This window comes from Antechinus flavipes, chromosome 2 (assembly GCF_016432865.1).
Source record: "Antechinus flavipes isolate AdamAnt ecotype Samford, QLD, Australia chromosome 2, AdamAnt_v2, whole genome shotgun sequence".
NCBI lineage: Eukaryota > Metazoa > Chordata > Mammalia > Dasyuromorphia > Dasyuridae > Antechinus > Antechinus flavipes.
The window spans coordinates 601,106,537-601,126,443 of NC_067399.1; the positions used below are offsets into that span (position 1 = coordinate 601,106,537).

A 19,907-nucleotide genomic window follows, 5' to 3' on the forward strand; every position below is an offset into this window, starting at 1 on the left:
CTCACATGGCATTATTATGAAAACCAAATGAGCAATAAAGAAAGTGAGATGAAAAGGGAAAAAGAAGCTAAGTGACTCAGTGGACAGAGTACTGGGGTTGGAGGCAGGAAGGTGGAACTCAAATCCAGATCTACATACTTATTAACTATATGATTCTGGGCAAGTCACTTAAACTTATGCTTGCCTCAGATTCCTCATCCATATAATGGGGATTATAATAATACCTATCTCCCAGAATTGCTGTAAGAATTAAATAAGTTAATAAATATAAAATACTTAGTACCATGACTGACACATAAGCACTATGTAAATGTTAACTAGTAGCAGTAGTAGTCGTAGTAATGGTAGTAGTAGCAGTAGTCGTAAGAGTAGCAATAGCAACAGTAGTAGTAACAGTAGTAGCAGCAGTAATGCTAAGAGTTGTAATAGCAGTAGCACTAGTAGCAATAGCAGTAGTGATAGGAAGAATAATACTAGTAGAAGAAGTAATAATAGCAATAGCAATAATAGTAGTAATAGTAATAGCAGCAGTAGCAGTTGTCACAGTAGTAGTAGCAGTAGCAGCAGAGCAGGTCAATTTAGAAATTATGAAAACCTGAATTCTATCTCTAATACATACTTACATATTCAGTGACATGGGAAGTCACTTAGTTTTGCAATGATCTCAGGCAGTTTGTTTGAGATAAGTTCCAAATAAACATTTCCACACAGGGTAAATTTATACCAATGAAATCACAGGTGTAGACCAAACACAGGTAGATAGATACTTAGACAGCTAGTAAGAGAAATAATATATGTGTGTATATATATATAATATGTGTATATATATACATATATAACAATAATTATAATTTGTTATAATTCAATAATAATAATGTATAATTTCTACATTAACATATGCATACATAAAATTATAAAAGATTATTATTGTTAATAGCAGTTTTCTCATTATCTTTGCTATTCTAAACTACTGGAGCATTTGCTTCTTCAGCCCTAGGGATAAAAAAGGAAATTATGCAAATACTAATTGTTTTTAAAGGTGATTTTATCTTCAGAATAATCTAATTGACTTTGTTTCTAAAAGTCTTGTGATGGCACTCCCCTTTTTAGGGTGCTGTCATACTTACTAGAGAATCAGTAAAAGTCATAACAAATATGCAAAAATGGAAGGATCACAGGCTTCCTCTAAGCATAGGTAGATCAATTCCAGAGAGTTGTCTGGAAATTTTTTTTTAAGGGTCACACAGCTAGTAAGTTTCAAAGGTAGAGTCTGACTAAAAATGTGACTTTTTTTTTTTTTTTTTGCTAAAATAATCTTTTTCCTCTTTGCTCAAGCAAAACTATGTCTCCGATCTTTTCCCTGGATAAAAACTCAAGAAATTATGAAACCTTGAAAGAATCACTTAAATTCTTTAGGGCTCAATTTTTCCACCTATAAAATGGGCATTTGGTTTTTAAGGACCACCTCAACTCTAGGCATCAGGATATAATGGAGAGTGTTGGATTTGAAGTTAAAAGAGCTTAAATTCTAGCCATCCCACTTCCTACCTGTATGATCTTCCATAAGGGACTTTTGTTCTGTTGACCTCTTTCCTCATTTGTAAAATGAAGGGGTGTAGTGGCCTCAGGAGTTCAGCTTCAAATCTAAAACCCTATGATCTTTGGAATGATAGCCTACTATTAAAAGTGTTGTTAGGAGAATTGATTATGCTCACCCATTTTTCTTTGTTATAAGGGAAGTCATCTAGGGAATATAATTTGGAAATGATTGTCCCCAGACAAAATTTATCAATAAAACTTTTAAAAACAGAACAATCAACCTTAAGAAAATACAAGTATCTCTAAACTGAGATTTATATAATTCTTTTCTCCACAATATCGTTATTAAGGGATTTTCTACCATTTTCCTTTTTCTTTTGTTTGTGTTTCTTAGTAAAAATGGGGATATTTCTTCTTTATTCAGACCACTTCACCTGATCATATACTGAGAATGGATAAAATTGTCTGTATAAATATTGTAGCTAATAGTTTTATTATGATTTTGTAAAAATATTAAATATTATCTAATGTAAACCAAATTTTAATTAACATAATAAAAATGCTCAAGACATAAGTAGGGATTTTAGAGTTCAAGTAGATAATAAAGTAACAGATATTATATCCAGCCTAAACTAATTCTGAAACCTTTCCAAAGAATGGTTAAGCTGTCTCTAACTTGATTGATATGATAGTGAAGATGGCATAAATATACACACATTACACTTTAGTTAGTTGAGTTTAGTGAAAGAGGGGCAGAAGTCAGAATAAAAGGAGATAAAGGTCAGAGAACAAAGGGAGATAATAAAACTCACTATCCTTTAAAAAGTTTGGGCAAAAAAAAGAGCAGAGGGAAAGAGTAAATGATAGCTTGAGGGATGGTATGGTCAAGGGAAAGGATTTTTTGGTCCTTTTTTCTATTTTTTCTTCTTTTTAGGAAAATGGTATCCTGAGCTTACTTCTTAACTAAAGAGTAAAAAAAAAATGAGAAAATAAATTATCACATATTTCTATTAATTACTATTCTTCTGGACTTTCCAACCAAGAGCACTTAGGTTTCAGTTTTGTTTCTGACACATTCTATCTTTATGACTAGGCAATTAATTTATTCTATAAGTGCTTTAGAAACCTCTTTAAGACTTTCACATTTAGAGGGGTTGGCCCTCATTGGTGGAGCACATTTCCTCATCTTTAAATTCTTTATATCAAAGAAATCATAGCGTCAGTACTTATTTCTATGCCCTCTTTCTTCAAGGGACCTATCAAGTGGTGATTGTTAGTACTTCATTCTTAGGACCAATGATATCACAATACTAATGTCTTGACTTGTGAATGAACTGGATTTAAATGAGGAAGAACTGTGCAAAGTCATAAGCCTCACTCCCTCTTCCAGTCATCTCATTCTCCAGTAGCACAATCTTCCTTCTTGACACCTTCTCTTGACTCCACCCTTTCCTAGTTTAGTATCACTTCTTATTATTGCCTAAATCAGGGGTCCTCAAACTACAGCCTACAGGCCAGATGCAGCAGCTGAAGGCGTTTATCCTCCTCACCCAGGGCTAGGAAGTTTCTTTATTTAAAGGCCTACAAAACAAAGTTTTTGTTTTTACTATATATACTCCAGCCCTCCAACAGTGTGAGGCACAGTGAACTGGCCCCCTATTTAAAAAGTTTGAGGATGCTTAGACTGTCTTTTCACTGATATACCATAATTATTTTTTCACATTAAGCTGTATATCTCTATATGCGCCCATGAACTGTTATTTTTGTATTTCTAGGTTCTAGCACACTAAATTTTATGGATAATTGGGTAGCAGAATGGATAAAACATTCAAATTGATGTCAAGAAGATCTGTTTGAGTCTTTCCCAAGATGCTTACTAGCTTTGTGACTATAGGAAAGCCACTTAACTTCTCTCAAATTCAATTTCTACAACTATCAAATGGAGATAAATAGTGCTACTTTACTTGGTTGTTGAGAGAATCAAATGATATTACAAATACATATATACATATACACAGCACTTTAAAAATTTTAATGCTATATAAATATCGGCTATCTGGTATTATTTAAAGGGTACTTAAAAGTCTGTTGAATTGCACTTAAATTAATGACTAAACAAATATTTATACTTTGAACACTAAACAAAGTGTCCAATACAAGTTGAATTTATTACCATTCCCTTCCACAGATACTGCCAAGCTCTAGGGTATGCTATACCCACAAAATTAGTCAATTGAGCAATAATATGATTGTCAAGTAAAAGGGAATTATAATGTTTAGTATGGAGAAACTTATCTAGTTGTGTGGAAAGGGAGACCAAAAGTATCCCTATAGCAGTCTTCTCAAAATTTCTTTCCAAAGAAAGGCCTTCAATGTCCCATGAATGTGTGAATTTTCAAAATAACTTTTATTGATGTTTTATATCAATCATTTCTGAATATTTGCTCATCCCCAACTGACATGGTGAATTATCCCTTTCTTTTTAACAAAGAAAAGCTATTTAAAATGAAAACTGTTACAGAAATTGAACTTTAAAGTGTGATATCATGCCCTCATAGCCTCCTGCCTCCCTGCCAAAGAAGGAAAATGAGACCATGTCTTTAAAGAAAATAAACAATATTGTTTTAAGTCCAAAAGGTGGCCTCTGTAGTGCTGTTCACAAGGTAACCCATTTCTCACTTGGCTCAGCGAGACTTCATGAAATTGTTGATGCTCCTCTGACTAAGAAATCATTTTTTCTCTTTCAATTTCTCATAATATTTTGTATACATCTCTCAGATGAACTTACATTTTGATTTCTCTCTTATTTAAAAATTATATTGAAATATTTCATTAAGTTTCTCTGATAAGGGTATGCTATTGAAAGTAATTGCTTCAAATGTATAAGAATGGTCTTCTTCATTTTCTAATAATTATTCCATAAAGATGAATAAACAGTTCAAAAAGGAAGAAATATTGACAGCTATTAAAAATACTCCAAATCACTGATAGAGAAATACAAATTAAGGTTTTACCCCACATCTATCATATTGGAAATAGAGACATAAAAAGAAATTATCATTGTTGGTAGGATAACAGGAAGATCATTGAATTGTTGGTGGAATTGTAAATCCTGCTCTCTGGGACCAAAGGGATAAAATCTATTCCCTTTTCTCCATGAAATGTGTTCAAAGAACGTTAGGAATTCTCTTTGTTTCTGCCTCTGTCCCACTCTGCCTCTCTGTGGCTAACTCGGTATTTATTTCTTGTCTCCATCTTTTTCTGGCTTTGTCTATTTTTGTATTTGTAGTTTTGTCACCATCTCTGTCTCTTTGTCTTTGTCACTTTCTGTCTCTCTCCTCTCCCCTCCCCCCCCCCACTTCTTTTCTCCTGGTTTCCTTTGATCTTTACATTCAAGTACTCAAGATTTTTTTGTTGTTGTTGTTATCCTGTTAGTTGATTGAAATTCTTGGTGCTCAGAATAAACACAATACTTTACTTGAGTTCTTATGAGGGCAGAGTACATTGAGACTATCTTTTCCTTAATTCTGGAAACTATCCTCCTGATGAAGTCTGAGATCACATTAGATGAAGTCTGATATACTACTGACCCATGTTGACTTTGCAGTCCACCAAAACCCCTAGATCCTCTTCAGAACAATTACTATTTATCCTTGTTTGTGTCATATTATACTTGCAAAGTTGATTTTATATACCCTGATTCATTACTTTATAAGATTATGCCATGTTGACATCGAATCATTAACTGCTTCTGAGTGCAGGTATCCATCCAATTCAGATTGTATTATTACCTGGTCCACATATCTCTACCTTCTCTATCAGGAAAGATATAGATAATTTATCAAAAGCTTGACTAAAATCTAGGTAACCATATCCATGAATTCTTCCCATCTACTAGTTCAATAATCTTATCAAAAAAGGAAGTCAGGTTAGTCTAGTCTGATCTATTCTTGACAAAATCTTTTTGGCTCTTCATTTTTAATCACCAATTCCTTTTTTAGATACTTGCCAACCATCTATTTAATGATCTATTTTATCATTTTCTATGAAGAATTGGCAGCCTAAACCACATTCTGGAGAGATGGTTAACTTTAATAGCAAAAGAGAAGAGAAATAAAAAGGATTAGCAATTTATTTCCTCCAAGACTCAACTTAATTCTTCTCTTGAAGAGCTATATGAAAAGGATTCTTGAGAAACTTTAATCAGTGTAGTGAATGAACTTAATGGTGTATTTGTGTTTCCAGGAATGAAGAAAAATCATCTACTATCAAAGTGGGTTCAAGGTGACTAACTATAGTCTTTCTCATCACCAAAATATAATATATAAATATCTATATTTTAACTTAATATTACCTTAATTACTAACAAATTATATATTCAATATCATTAATATTGATTTAATCATAGGAAATTAAGTGATTTAGTATATAGATTTTATATAGAGAGGAATAATTGCTACTAGCAAATGAAGTTTTTCCAGTTTCTATGAAAAAATAATGAGTTGGAATGGGCATTAGAAATGATTAATGAAAAAGAGGTTGCAATATCATTCATTAATAATAAAACATGATAGCTTAGACTAAGATTATTCTAGAATTTTCACTGATATATTAAATATGAGAATGGGCAAATCATAATCTGAGGAATGACTGATAAGTTATGTTAGACCCCACAAACCATGCAAGATAAATATAGATATTTCAACTATGTATAAAAGAAACTCAATTTTAAAGAGTTCTATTTTCTATTCTCTTTGTTTTAAAATTTGTTTGTTTGTTTTAAGTTCCTAATAAAAAGACATTTAAATTTTAAAAGTACTATTTCCTGAAATTATGTATAAAGTTTCATGGTTTACAGAATAGATTATATTATTTCATTTGGTCCTCACAAAAACTTGTGAAGTAGGTATAGGTATTATCCCCTCATTTTACAGATGAGGAAATCGAGGTCCAATCAAGTTAAATGTTACATAGGATTATACATCTAATGAATTCTCTCAGATTTAGAACCAGCCTCTTCCTGAGCCAAAATTTTAAGTATTACTTCTTAATAAGATATAATTTGCTAGTATCGAAACATAATATGCTTCTTTAAAATTTTGTTTCTATCTAGATTCCTTTGTGGGTGGAGTCATTGGACTTATTTTCGCTTATGTTTGCTACAGACAGCACTATCCTCCTTTGGCTAACACAGCTTGTCATAAACCTTACGTCAGTCTCCGAATTCCGAGCTCCCTGAAGAAAGAAGAGAGACCCACAGCTGATAATGCTTCTGGGATGCCACTGGAAGGAATAACAGAAGGACCAGTATGACTAGTACATAGGAACATCAAGACATTTTAGCCCTGATCACATTCTATATTTCCCTTCCTGCCCACCCCCATAATGTCATAGAAAAAGATTTCTTATAGTATGTTTGTCTTCTATTATTTTCTAAAGTTATCCTTTGAGTGATCTTCTTGCTTCTGTTTAGCATTTGGAGTCGACACTGTTTGTTTAAGATATCTATTTTTAACTTATTTGAGTTGGCAAAGAAAAACAATATTTTTTGTTTTTTTAAGAGAGGAAAAAGCAAACAAACAAACAAAAATCTAGTACAGGTGTCAAAGAATGCATCTGAGTGTTACTGTGATGTCAGCTTCATTTGGCCAACTCATTTCTCTAAAGTGTTAGACGTAATGGTGACATTCTTGTGTTTTCATGCTTGTAAAACAATAAAATCTCCACCTGAAATATCCTGTGCTCATTCTCCCATTTGGCAGCACTCTTCTGAAATAACAAAGAAAACTTCACACTTTAGAGAACCTGGCTCGCCCATCTCTGGCATGAGACCCAACAGTAGTCTGGATGTCTATTCTAGCACATGAAACCTTGGAAGATTTCTGAGTCATTGGATTGTTACAGCATCTGTTTCACAGATGGATCAGAAGGTTTTTGCTTTGGTCTCAGGTTTTTCGGGGTTCTGTGAACCATTAACTTCAGAAGAAACTGGTATGGTGTAACTTTAAGAGTAAATCACCAGCTGCAATTTTAAAAAAAATGGACTAAAAAGTAGGAGGGAGAACCTCTGTGTTCTAGGACTGCCAATTTTTCAGAATCCTTCATCCAATAATGTTACCTGAAATGTCTTATTTATGAAATCAAAATACCAGTAACTGAGGTCACCACTCTCCACAGCTCTTTTCAGAAATTGCTGGTTTGTGTGACCATGCTGAACACAGTACCGTGATGGACTGTTTGTTGTCCTTATTACTGAGCAAAAACAGATCTGAGGGAAAACTGAGCTAGGAACTTAAGGACACCAAATGAGAATGAGGCAAATCTGATTCTCCATAATATTCTAGGCCTTTTCAGATACATGGGACTTCAATGAGACAACTGGCTTCTGCTTCCTACTCAGTGAGGATGTTTCAGAATGGTAATAACTCAAATAGCAGCCTAAGAGAAGCATATGGATTCCTTCATTCATCCCCTGCCCTTTTAAACACTTTTCAGGTTGTCTAGGCTCAGATGTCCATGTATGTACTTAGTATAGAGCATAATGCTAATTCTTAACCATTTTAAGAGGTATTATTCCATTCAGCTTAGTACATTCTGGGCATACCTTGTGGCTCCTATAACCATGAAATGCCAGTAAAACCATTAATTTCCAAAAAAGAATGTAGCTTTCCACTGGTTAACAAACTATGTTTTCAAAAGACCTAAGCAGATTTATAAATTGATCCTTGACAGGAGGACAAGCTGCTGTCTCTATCAGCTGACTGGAGGGATCAAGAAGGATTTCTTCTCCACTGTCTGCTTTGGGCTTTAAAATAACTAGAATGCATTGGCTGAACAAGCCATGTTAGGTGAAAATAGAGCTGCCAGTTACAAATTATATTCCTTCTGCATTTGCATCACATCTGTAGTCATGCAGAGAGATGAGAATTCCTCTCAGGATGAGACACCTTGTAATTAACTGACTTTGGTCTGAAATCAATCTAGTCAATTCTTCAAAATATTTTCTCCATCACAGTAGAAAAAAAATTTTAAAACCAAAAAAAAAAAAAAAAAAAGCAATACACAGAGCAATTTATTTAGGCTAAATATCTAGAAAACCGCAAGACTAAGTAATTACATTTTGATATATTGAGAGACAGTTTAGAGAGGGCTTTGGCATTAGGAAGATCTGAATTCAGATTTAGCTGCTGACACGTTCTAGTTAAGGAATTATTGGAAAGTTATTTATTTAACCTCTCAAAGTTACTAAGCAACTCTTTAAGACTAAATTACATATGAGTTGCTGACAGATATTGGTGGGGGGAATTTCCATACTAAGAATTGCCTAGACTGATAAAATCCTTCTTTCTTCCTCTCAGAATTTTTAAAATTATATTCAAATTTAATGAACAAAGGATATGCCATATGATTTTTCAATTGGATGTGGCCAGGAGAATCTAGTTAATCTAGGATTTTGGATTAAGAACCATAAGGGAGTAGGTCTAGCAAACAATGGTCCTTTACTTAGCAGGGACCTGAAATATTTACAATTCGATTAAGAGAGAAATGTACATGCAACCTACTTATATTTTGGAGTGAATGGTCAGAAAGGATTTGAAAGCCAGCAAAGAATCAAGGACTTTTAATTGACATCATTAAATGGAAAATCTTCAAAAAGCCCATGTAAGGGTTTGGTTAAAGAGCAATTAAAGTTGCAATGAGTATAATAATAGGAAACTTCAAGAAGGATCATTAGAAGCAATCATTACCAGCTTAAGCCGGCAAATTTGTGGCTCCATGTATTTTAATTTCATGCTCTATTAATGTGAAAGAATTGTAATGCTGTGTGCACCAATAAAACAGCACATGAATGTGGATTTTTGTACATTTGCAAATTTTATTTTTGGACATGAAATATTACTAATTTAGTCTTTTTACTAATGAATTTAATATACAAAATATATTGCTTAAAATATGCTCTATTACAAAAAAGTAAGCAAGACAAGGGTTGAAGTCCACAGACAGTTATAGACTGAATCTCAGTAGGTATCTCAACCTCCTGAGGAGAAGGAGGAAAGAGTGGTATCAAAAGATCAGTACTTTGAGTAAATAAGCTTGTAGAAAACTCCCACATAAATACAACAGTGAATACTGGCTCCATATATTAACTGTCAATTTGGAAAAAAAATGACCATAAAAGTCACCTATGCAGGACAATAGGACTGATTGCTCCCAATTACTGCTATCAGAGAATGACTAAAATATAAAAGAGTTTGAGAAGAGCATAGAAATATTTTTGGCTGATGATTTTTAAATCACTGGACATTTATTCAGAAGAGCTGAAGTATTTGCTGTCTTTTTGGTTGGTATAATAGATAACAGATAGTTATGAAACAGAGGGCTCTGGAGCATTTCTCACATTAACTTTTTTTATGAACTGTATATTTTTATGAATTTTTCCTTCTATGGATTTGTTTCTATCTCTATGTGTCCAGAAGACCAAAAATTCCACTGGTTTCTAGGTAGTGGGAATCAATTGGAAATGCCTCTTAAATGATCAGATTACTTTGAAAATTAGTGGCTGATGATAACTGCAAACCCAATTGAATGAGATATTCTTACTCTTTTACAATGAAGAATTAGGACCAAGGGCAGGTGACAATCTATCACAGAGATACCCTGGGGGGTCCTGCATCTGGATTTCATTTGTACAGATTCAGACACTTAATTTTGCAAACATATACAAATGGAGTTGGTTGATGCTAGCTATGAGTTGTCTAAGAAGCAGAGATTTAATTTCACTATTTTTGATAGGAAATATCTCTAGTCAAAAATCAAGTTATTTGCTCAATTCTTGCTCAGTCCTGATGGTTAGGTCCACTTAGGCAATGAAATCAAAGATCAGAATTTGCTTGGTGAGTATAGAAACAGGGCAAAGACAGTTGAAAGTTTTTAAGGGTTATTTTTATCAAGGAACAGTAGCCTGATAAATTACTTTTTGCTCTAGGGATATTTCTATCTAAAAACTGGCTCTCAGAGTACCTTCTCCCTGGACAGAGCTTGAAATGCACTGACGAATTTTCTCTCCTGCATTTGTCATTATAATAATTCCTTTCTTTATTTCAGCAGACTGTCATAAAATTTCCTGAGTTACTGCTAAGTCTTTGTCGATTTTATTTAAGGATGTTGCATCCTAGTGACATCTGTTATTTGTCAGTCAAGTATCATTAATTAAGTATTTATTTTATACTCGATGCCAAGCACTCTGCTAAGTTCTGGAAATAGAAATACAAGCAGAAAGAAAAACACCTCTTGCCCTCAGAAGGCTTACTTCTAATGATTTTATTATAGAATGTGTTTTCAATAACCTATTGCCAGAAACACCCCAAACTAAAGAAAGCCCCAATTTTAATGTATTTTAACAATATAGGTCATTTATATCATTAGCAACAAAGTCAAAGGAATCTTAGGTATAGAGTATAACATTTTATAAATATTTAACTGAGATTTGCAGTTTGTGTGAAAAAGAAGATCCTTTGCCTCAATTGCTGCCTGATCTTAATGGCTGCAACTCAGTCAGACTGAGACCTGCTGAAGACTTTAGCTTCAAAAGGCTGAGGTCTCCCATTGCATCCAGGGCCATCTCCAGTCATCCTGATTTATATCTTGCCACTTTCTCCGGGAGAAATGAGGCAGGTGACCTTGCACAGCCCTCCCTCACTTAAATCAATTCACTTGCATGTCATAGCATCCCTTCTCTGATGTCATGGTACTCTTTGAGAATGATAGACAAACAGCAAGCATTGTTTAAGCACCTACTATGTGTCAGGCCCCATGTTTGGCAGTAGGTACACAAAGTCCCTTCCACCAAGAAACTTATACTCTCAGATCATAATAAACTGCATGAATATATGTCTCTTCTCTATTGTTCCTGCTCCCAAACTTCCCTGCTCATAGATCTTGTGATCACTCTTTTAGTGATGAATCTCTCCAAGAACAGCCTACTAGAGCTTATATAACATATATAGTCTTTTACTTGAAGTTTTTCTAGCTTGGCAAGATTGTGCTCTAGTCACTGAGAACCCAGGATCACCTTCATCACATAAGAAGAAGCAATGGTACATGCACATAGAGTAGGAAAAGCACCGAGCTCAGAGTTAGGAACACCTCAGTTTGAGCCTCATCTCACTTTCCAAATTGTTACTCTGCCTCGGTTTCATAATCTGAAAACTCAGAAGAATAGTAGTACTTATTTGTTGAGTAGAGCAAATGAGGTCATGTGTATGAAGTGCTTTGCAAACCTTAAAGTGCTAAATAATTGTCAGCTATTTTTATAAGCCATCAGAGCAGAATGCTAGAAAGATATAGCAAAAAAATTTAAAATACTGTTTTTCTTTACTGATTACTATTATATAATATACTCAGAAATAATATCTGCATTCATAGAATTTCTTTTTTTTAACCTATGATTTTTCATCAGTACAGGGAAGTTTGCCTGTGGAACTCCCTGCCCTAATGTACATCATGCCTCATGTATGATTTATAGTTTAGAGCAGTGGTTTTGAAAGTATGGTCTAGAGAATACTGGGGATCTCTGAAATCCTTTTAGAGGGTTTACAAATTCAAAAATAGTTTTTATTTCCAACATGGTAAATGTCTATAAATATAATCCAGATAAACAAAAACGCTTTGGAGAGATCCTCAATAATTTTTAATAGGATAAAGATACTGAAAACAAAAGTTTGAGAATCACTGGTTTAGAGAGTTGCCTGGTGCATGAAAATTAATAACTTACTCAAAGACATATAGTTAGTTATATGTCAGAGTCAAGATTTGAACTCAGGTTTTCCTAACTGAAAACCTGCTGACTATGCTGCCTTCCATGCACCCTCTGTTATTCATAGCTACTCATTTCTCTTTAACCTTCCCTTTGGAATTAATATAAGGAGAAAGTTTTATTATAAAGCTAAACATTTTAATCAACACACACAGTGTTCAGTCAAAAGTAGACTTCCTTCTACAAGATTTCCCAACCTTCTTTTAATCATACAGTATATATGATAATATTAATATGGTTAATAGAGAACATCAGATCATCATATCATAAAAAAGGATTTCTCTAGTAGTTATACAGTAAGAGCACCTGTACTAATTATTGCCATTTAATGGTTAGGTATTATAAAATTTATTCTTAAAAGGATACCACATCTTTTTGATAAGATGATTGAATTCTTGTTATAATCAAATTTCCCTACTGGTTTTCATAAGATAACAAATGTCTCTGAGAGGTGTTTATCATTCCCCAGATGCTGTTGCTGCTGACAGCTGGGGTTTGGTGGGGAGGGCAAGTCAGCAACACAAGCTGAACAGGAAAAGCAGATTCAAAAGAATTTGGTGAGGGGGAAACAGGCATCTGAATAAAGAGACTCCTTGTAAGTCATAAAATAAAGAGTAGAAGGAAAACTAGAGAAAGAGGGATCCCTTGGCAGCTGATGCAAAAGTGACTTCATAACCAATACAAATCACTGCCAAAGCCACGTTAGAAATGCTACTGCTGAAAATCCATTTAGGATTTAACTGTAAATATCAGTACGGAGAGGACCTAGGAGAAGCAACCCATGTTCACTCACATCAAAACCAAACAGACTAAGAAGGGAGAACCTGCACAAAGAATTTTTTTTCTTTAAAAGAGAAATAATGGCAGTAATGACAATACATGAGAAAGAGGATAGTGGAGGGAAGATCCTACAAATGGAACTTTGTTTTCCATGAGAATCAGGCTTTTCCTCAAACCTATTAATTTTGAAGTAAGGTGACTTTGTGATGCCATTTCTAAAATGGTTTAAATCATACCTCAGGGCCTATTTTCTCTAAGCATATTTTAGAGCATTTGAAACATGAGCAAAGCAGCATTGTAACATTGCCACCCCTTCAGCAGCATCAAATGGTTATCATTAAGACTCCATGATTACGTGTGCTGGGGAAAATATTAAACATGAAAGATTCCTGTCCACTAAGAATTTACTATCTAATGTAGCACAATATTAAACACCTCTGTCCTGTGACCATTAATGGAGGTGTTACGGAGGGAACAGGAATGATTTAAGAGGGTCTTACTATGAATAGTAATGCTGCTAACTTATGACAAAGAGTCATTTCTACACAGTCTTTCAGGGTATTCATTGTTTAAGATTTTAAACAATTTACAGCAGTGGTTCTCAAAGTATTGGTCTAGAGAATCCTGAGGATCTCTGAAACCCTTTTAGAGGGTCTACAAATTCAAAAATAGTTTTTATTTTCAATATGGTAAATGTCTATAAATATAATCCAGATAAACAAAAACACTTTAGAGAGATCCTCAATAATTTTTAATAGGATAAAGATACTGAAAACAAAAGTTTGAGAACCATTGATACAGCATAGCCTCTAAATAAGACTGAAAGAATACTTAGAAAGCCATGTAGATAACCAACTCTCCCAATGCTACACTGTTGTATTATAAAGAGTACTCAGTAACCCTAATAGTCTCTCTCCTTCAAAACATTAAATTCACATCCACTGTCTAAGGATTATTGCCCTGTGCTCTTTTTTTCTTCCAACATGTCCCTTAACACCTGAAATACACTCTCTCTTCACTTCTTACACTTACAATTTTTAGTTATTTTTCAAATCACCTTCTGCAATGACTTGTCCTGATATTTATAGCCAACTTCGCCTTTACCAACAAATTATCTTTTGTTTTGTGTATTCTTTATGCAAAAATTCCTTTAATGATTCTAAGTTCTTTGAGAGGAGATAATGTTTCATTTTTGACTTCCTATTGTCAGTAGTACTAACCTAATAATATAGTACAGGCTTATTAAGTACTTCTTGATTGATTAGTACACTGGGAGATTAAAGACTTCATTTATGTGAACAGTTCTATTGATTCAAATGGCCACCACTTTATGTCTCTCCTCCCGAGTGATTCTTGTCTATATTTTCCATTAATTCATCATAGAGAATTTCCTAGAGGACTTAAAAAATATATATATATTTTAGGAGCGTCAGCATATCAGTTGAGTTGTCTATGTATCATTTCTCATTCTTAATTCAGGAAAAGCCCTTTAGTCCTCAAAAATATCATTTATGCCATGATATTGTGCAGGTTGCAGTTGTTAATATGCTACACAGTAGCTTGCCATAAAACTACATCACAAAGAAAATATTATAATTCAAGAGATGGATATTTGTAGCAAGGATTAGATCAGTGGAAGTGCTGAGTGATTGCCAAAATGCCCATTCTAACTACTAAGCTCTAGGCTTATTTGGCCTGTTAATCATTCTCTGCACCTGTCCAAGATATTACGTGTATGTAAGTGATGCAGTAGATGGAGTCCTAGAAATAGGGTCAAGAAGATGACTTCAAATCTGATCTTTCTAGTGATCCTGGGATAATCATTTCATCTCTGCCTGCCTCTGTTTCCATAATCGTAGAAAGAGGATAATCATAGCGCTTTCCTCACAGATTTGTTGTAAGTATCAAATAAGATAAATTTTCAAAAGGCTTAGCACAGTGTTTGGAACAAAGTAGATACTTAATAAATACTTATTTCTTTCTTCTCTTCTTCTTGCTCTTTTTCTTCTTTTCTCTCTACATATGTATATACACACATGTGTATACATATATAATATGTATATATTTATGTAGTATAATTACTTATGTGTTATGCATATATATGCATAAGCATTTATGAGTTATATGTTTATTGAAATTAATTTAATGAATGAAATTTATGAAAATCATAGAACACATGATCTTGATGTAATACTTTGATGTTTAGAAAATGTTATATTTAAATTGTCTAATTATGTACTATACATCAACAAATTGTCTCATCAAATTGACCAACAACAGTGAACTAGGCATTATAATTATCTGTATTTTGGAGACCAGTCAGTGATTCCACCAAGATTTATTAAGCACCTATTATAAGCCAAATACTAGTCTAGGTCCAGGGGTCCTCAAACTATGGCCGTGGGCCAGATGCGACAGCTGAGGACGATTATCCCCCTCACCCAGGGCTATGAAGTTTCTTTATTTAAAGGCCCACAAAACAAAGTTTTTGTTTTTACTATAGTCCGGCCCTCCAACAGTCTAAGGGACAGTGAACTGGCTCCCTATTTAAAAAGTTTGAGGACCCCTGGTATAGACAATAAAAATATCAGATAACACCATCACTGCCCTGATGGGAATTGTATTCTATTAGATAAAGAAACTAAAGCTCACAAGTCACATAGATGGTAAGGAGCAAAACTGGTATTGAGCTCCAGATCTTCACAACTTCAGGTATAGCACTATCTACTTTCCTATACTTCCTATCTATATAACTTCTACTCTGATATCTTAGGCCACAACAACACATTACAAGGAGATATTTCATAAACCACCTACTCTTGATGATTCAGAGTCATTGTAATAAAGATCATCATTACACAGTGCGGTAACATAATTCTAGGTCTGCTTTTTAGTTTAGTTTAGTTTTGGTTTTTATGGTTTTTATTTTCAATTTTCTTCCCAAACAATAGATTCTGGCTTCTATTGTTGTTTGGATATCTGCCTTTAAACTGTTCTCTTGTCTCAAAATTTCCTTCTGTTCTACTGCTTCCAATCTTCTGGGGCTGAAGAACCTAGGTTTATGGAGAATATGTTAGAACATCTGGCATAATGTTTGCATTAGAGATCATATCTAAGCTCAGTTGCTCTTTATCACTTCAAAAGAGTAATAAATTGACAAATAAACTAAAATTAGAAAAACATCAAAAAGGAGACAGCAAATAATTCATCTCAATGAAAATCTCACAAAAATTAGTAGTCCGAAAAGATGAGCAAATGACAAATAAAAGTGAGTAAATATCATGGGATAAAAAAAATGTGAAACCTCAAAGAAAGAGAAATCATAATGTGAAACAACTCAACTAGTCCTCTAGATATTACTAAATGACTCACGAACTTTCTGAGTGGTTTAGATGTTCTATGATGAAAAAAAAATCTTTAAAAATAGAAATCGAACCTCTTTATAAAATAGTTATTATAAATAAAATACTCAATGAGAAAACTCATAAAGGTAGTAGATATTGGGGGAAAAAAGAGCAGGAGATTCAGAATTCAAAAATTCTAAGACTGAGGAAATAAAATAAGAAAGACAAATTAGAAGGGCCCTTGAGATTTCTACACACAAAGAATTGACTTTGAAGGCATAACATGTCAACACAGAAAACCCTGAGAATTATTGTTCCCAGTAAAACACAGAAAAACATTAAGCCTCAATATTATACTTCAGGAAGTTATAAAGAAAACAGGAACAAATACAGATACATAAAAGGTGAAGAATAGAAGACAAGAATCTCAACTTCAATTCATCCTGAAATGTAGTAGTCATTTTGGTTCAGATCTTTAGAACTAAAGGAAGACTCTTGAAAATCATAAGGAGAAAGACCTTCACAAACCAAGGAAAAATAATTCCAATTTTCAAGATTGTTAACTGTGAGAAATAAAAGGAACTTGGACTATGGTATTCAGAAAACTAAAGGATATTAGTTTGATCCAATAAATATCATGTTCTGTAAATCTTAACTTAGCCATTAAAGAAAAAACAAATTTGTTTTAACAGGAGAGAGGAATTTGAATTATTCTTATAGAAAGCACAGATGAATGAACATAACATTTCACATACAAATCTATTACACAGAAGAAACCAAAGAATGACACAATCCAAACAATATGAATGCTTCTAAGCTTAAAATGTGGACATGTTTTCAAGATTAGCATTTTAAAGAAATCTTGCTCCTCTGAAGATTATTGAGAAAAGACAAAAAAAATGGAGAAAACCATCAAGTATGTTTTAGAAATGATGGATTATCTTTGTCTAGAACAAATACTACCTCTCCTATACTACACTGTCTCCTTTGTGCATGGATACTTCTGGGAATGGGACATCGGAGCTGAAAATCTTTCTAACAGGGAACTAGAACATCAGTCTTACCTATACTAGACAGAGGAGGAGACAAGCTTGTTTTTTAGAAGTCTTGCTTTGTATCAAAGTCATTGTGAGAGCAAAGAAGAGAACACTTATAGGTAAAACATGAAAAGAAATTATATCACAGAGTATTCTAGGGGTGTAAGGAACTGAATTAATATTTTTGGAGTGAAATACTATAGATAAAATTGTTTCAAACAAAAAGGGTGATGGATAATGTAGAAAAGAAGGCTTTATCAGACTTGTTTATAAGCTAAATGAGGAGAATATTGCTATTTTTAGAAAGAAATAATGATTAAATGAAGATTAAAAAATAAAATTGTAGATGTGGCTAGGGGAGGTGGTAAGTCATGTCTGAGCAGATGATTCTCAGATATGTGTGTGTGTGTGTGTGTGTCTCCCTAACCTTGTTCCTGACTTCCAGTTTCATATCACCAACTACTTAGTAAATATCTTGAAGTAAATATAACATAGCTATCTCAAAATCAATGTCTAAAACAGTTCTCATTATCTTTCCCAAAAACCTTACCCTCTTCTAAATTTCACTATTTATGTCAAGATTACTACTTCATCCACTATGTTATACCCTCTCTAAACAAGGCAAAAATTATGGATCTGAATAAAATGTTAGAAGAACATTTTAACAGACAGACATGCAGTGATAATTGAATAAGAACATTAAAAATAGGCCAATGTGGGTGACACCATGGATAGAGCACTGGTTCTGTAGTCAGGAGGACTAAGTTCAAATGTAACCCTTGACACCTAACACTTACTAGGTGTATAATCCTGGGCAAGTCACTTGACCCCAATTACCTCACAAACAAAACAAAACAAAAAAGGCGTATTTGTTTTTTCACACAATTCCTCTTTAAAAATTGATCATATGCAAGAGCATAATGGACTCATAAATACAAAAAGCCAGAAAAAACAAATCCATCTATAATAGACTATTAAAAATAAACATGATAATAAAGGAAATATTAAAACATATAAGTAAAGATTAATGGGAACAATAAAAAATTAAAGAAAACAACGAGGCAACATAAAATGAGGTTTTAAAATAGTTGTCAAGAAGAAAAAATATGTCTCTGAAAACATTAACAGAACACTTAATGAACTAAGCATGCAGTTTAAAAATTGTTTCAAGATCAACAGATTAAGACATTTTGAAAATAAGAAAAAATAGATCCAATTGAAAATAGTCTGTTGAAGTGAACAAACAATAACAACCACAAAAACTTTTATAGGAAACAATAAAGTCAACACATAAATAAAAGGTCAATAAAATAATCAAAAATCAAATTGCCAAAATTTAAAAAATCAACAAGGCAAATTTACAACTAGTAAGAGATAGAAAAATAATTATTAGAAACTGCTGTGCTCAGTTATAATCCAGGAAAACAGAATTTGAAGGAAATGGATGAATATCAACAAAAGTACTAAGTACCAAAATTAATAAAATAGGAAGTAAAGAATCTAATGATCTCAATTTCAGGAAGAAAATTGAATTCCATAAATTAATTTCATAACTTTAAGCCAGAGAAATCTATAAGTGAATGCCTTCAAACTCTTAAAGACTAATTAATTCCTATTTAATTCTTCTAAAAAGTAGAGAAAGAAAGCAATCTACTACACTACTTTTATGAGGCAAATATGATTCTGGTATCTAAATCAAAGAGAAATAAAGCAAAGAGAACTATAAAGTTCATATTATTAATAACTGATGCAAAATATAGTAAAGTATTAGTTGAGACTATAGAAATAAATTTATAGCATTATTCATTCAATATAATAGCAATATATTCATATATATCTTTCACATTTCACATAATTAATCATATTGTGACAATCAAAAATATTTCCATGATTTTTTGGGTCAATTGACTTTTGGATTGGCTGCCACTGATAGAGATGTGGTTCTTCTTTTTGACCTTTTTTAGAAATATTTAGACAACTTCATACCATCATCACCACCCCTACCACCTCCCTGATACACCTTCCATACTCAGTTCCATATTGGTACCTTGCTGATCAGTTACCAGCTAATATCGCCCCAACTATGTTCTGATACAAGACACAGGTATGCCTGAAGGGAAACAAACAAACAAACAACAAACAACAACAACAAAAGATATTTTTCCTATAAAAATTTATAGACCTTCTCTCCACCATTTAGCCTCCTTGCCTATTCCTTCTCTTATGCTAGTGTGAGGTTGTTGTTGAACTTTGACCATTCCTATCCCTTGTTGCTCTTTCTAATGTGTATTTGATCCCAGTGTTTCTTTAAGTCTTTCTTTGTGCATGTGAATTATAATGTGTTATCTATAATAAAGGCCTCTTGCTTTAAGCTTTTAACCTATCTGGTTA

At 33.2% G+C, this 19,907-nt stretch overlaps 1 protein-coding gene across 1 annotated transcript in view; it reads left to right on the forward strand.

Moving 5' to 3' along the window:
* PLPP4 (phospholipid phosphatase 4) overlaps nucleotides 1-9,395 on the forward strand; it is a 191,451-nt gene extending 182,056 nt beyond the window's left edge. Inside the window, exon 7 of the mRNA XM_051981554.1 lies at nucleotides 6,653-9,395. Within this exon, the coding sequence (XP_051837514.1) occupies nucleotides 6,653-6,852 (200 nt within the window). The 3' untranslated portion in view covers nucleotides 6,853-9,395. The remainder of the gene's footprint in view (nucleotides 1-6,652) is intronic.
* Nucleotides 9,396-19,907: the final 10,512 nt, after the last annotated feature.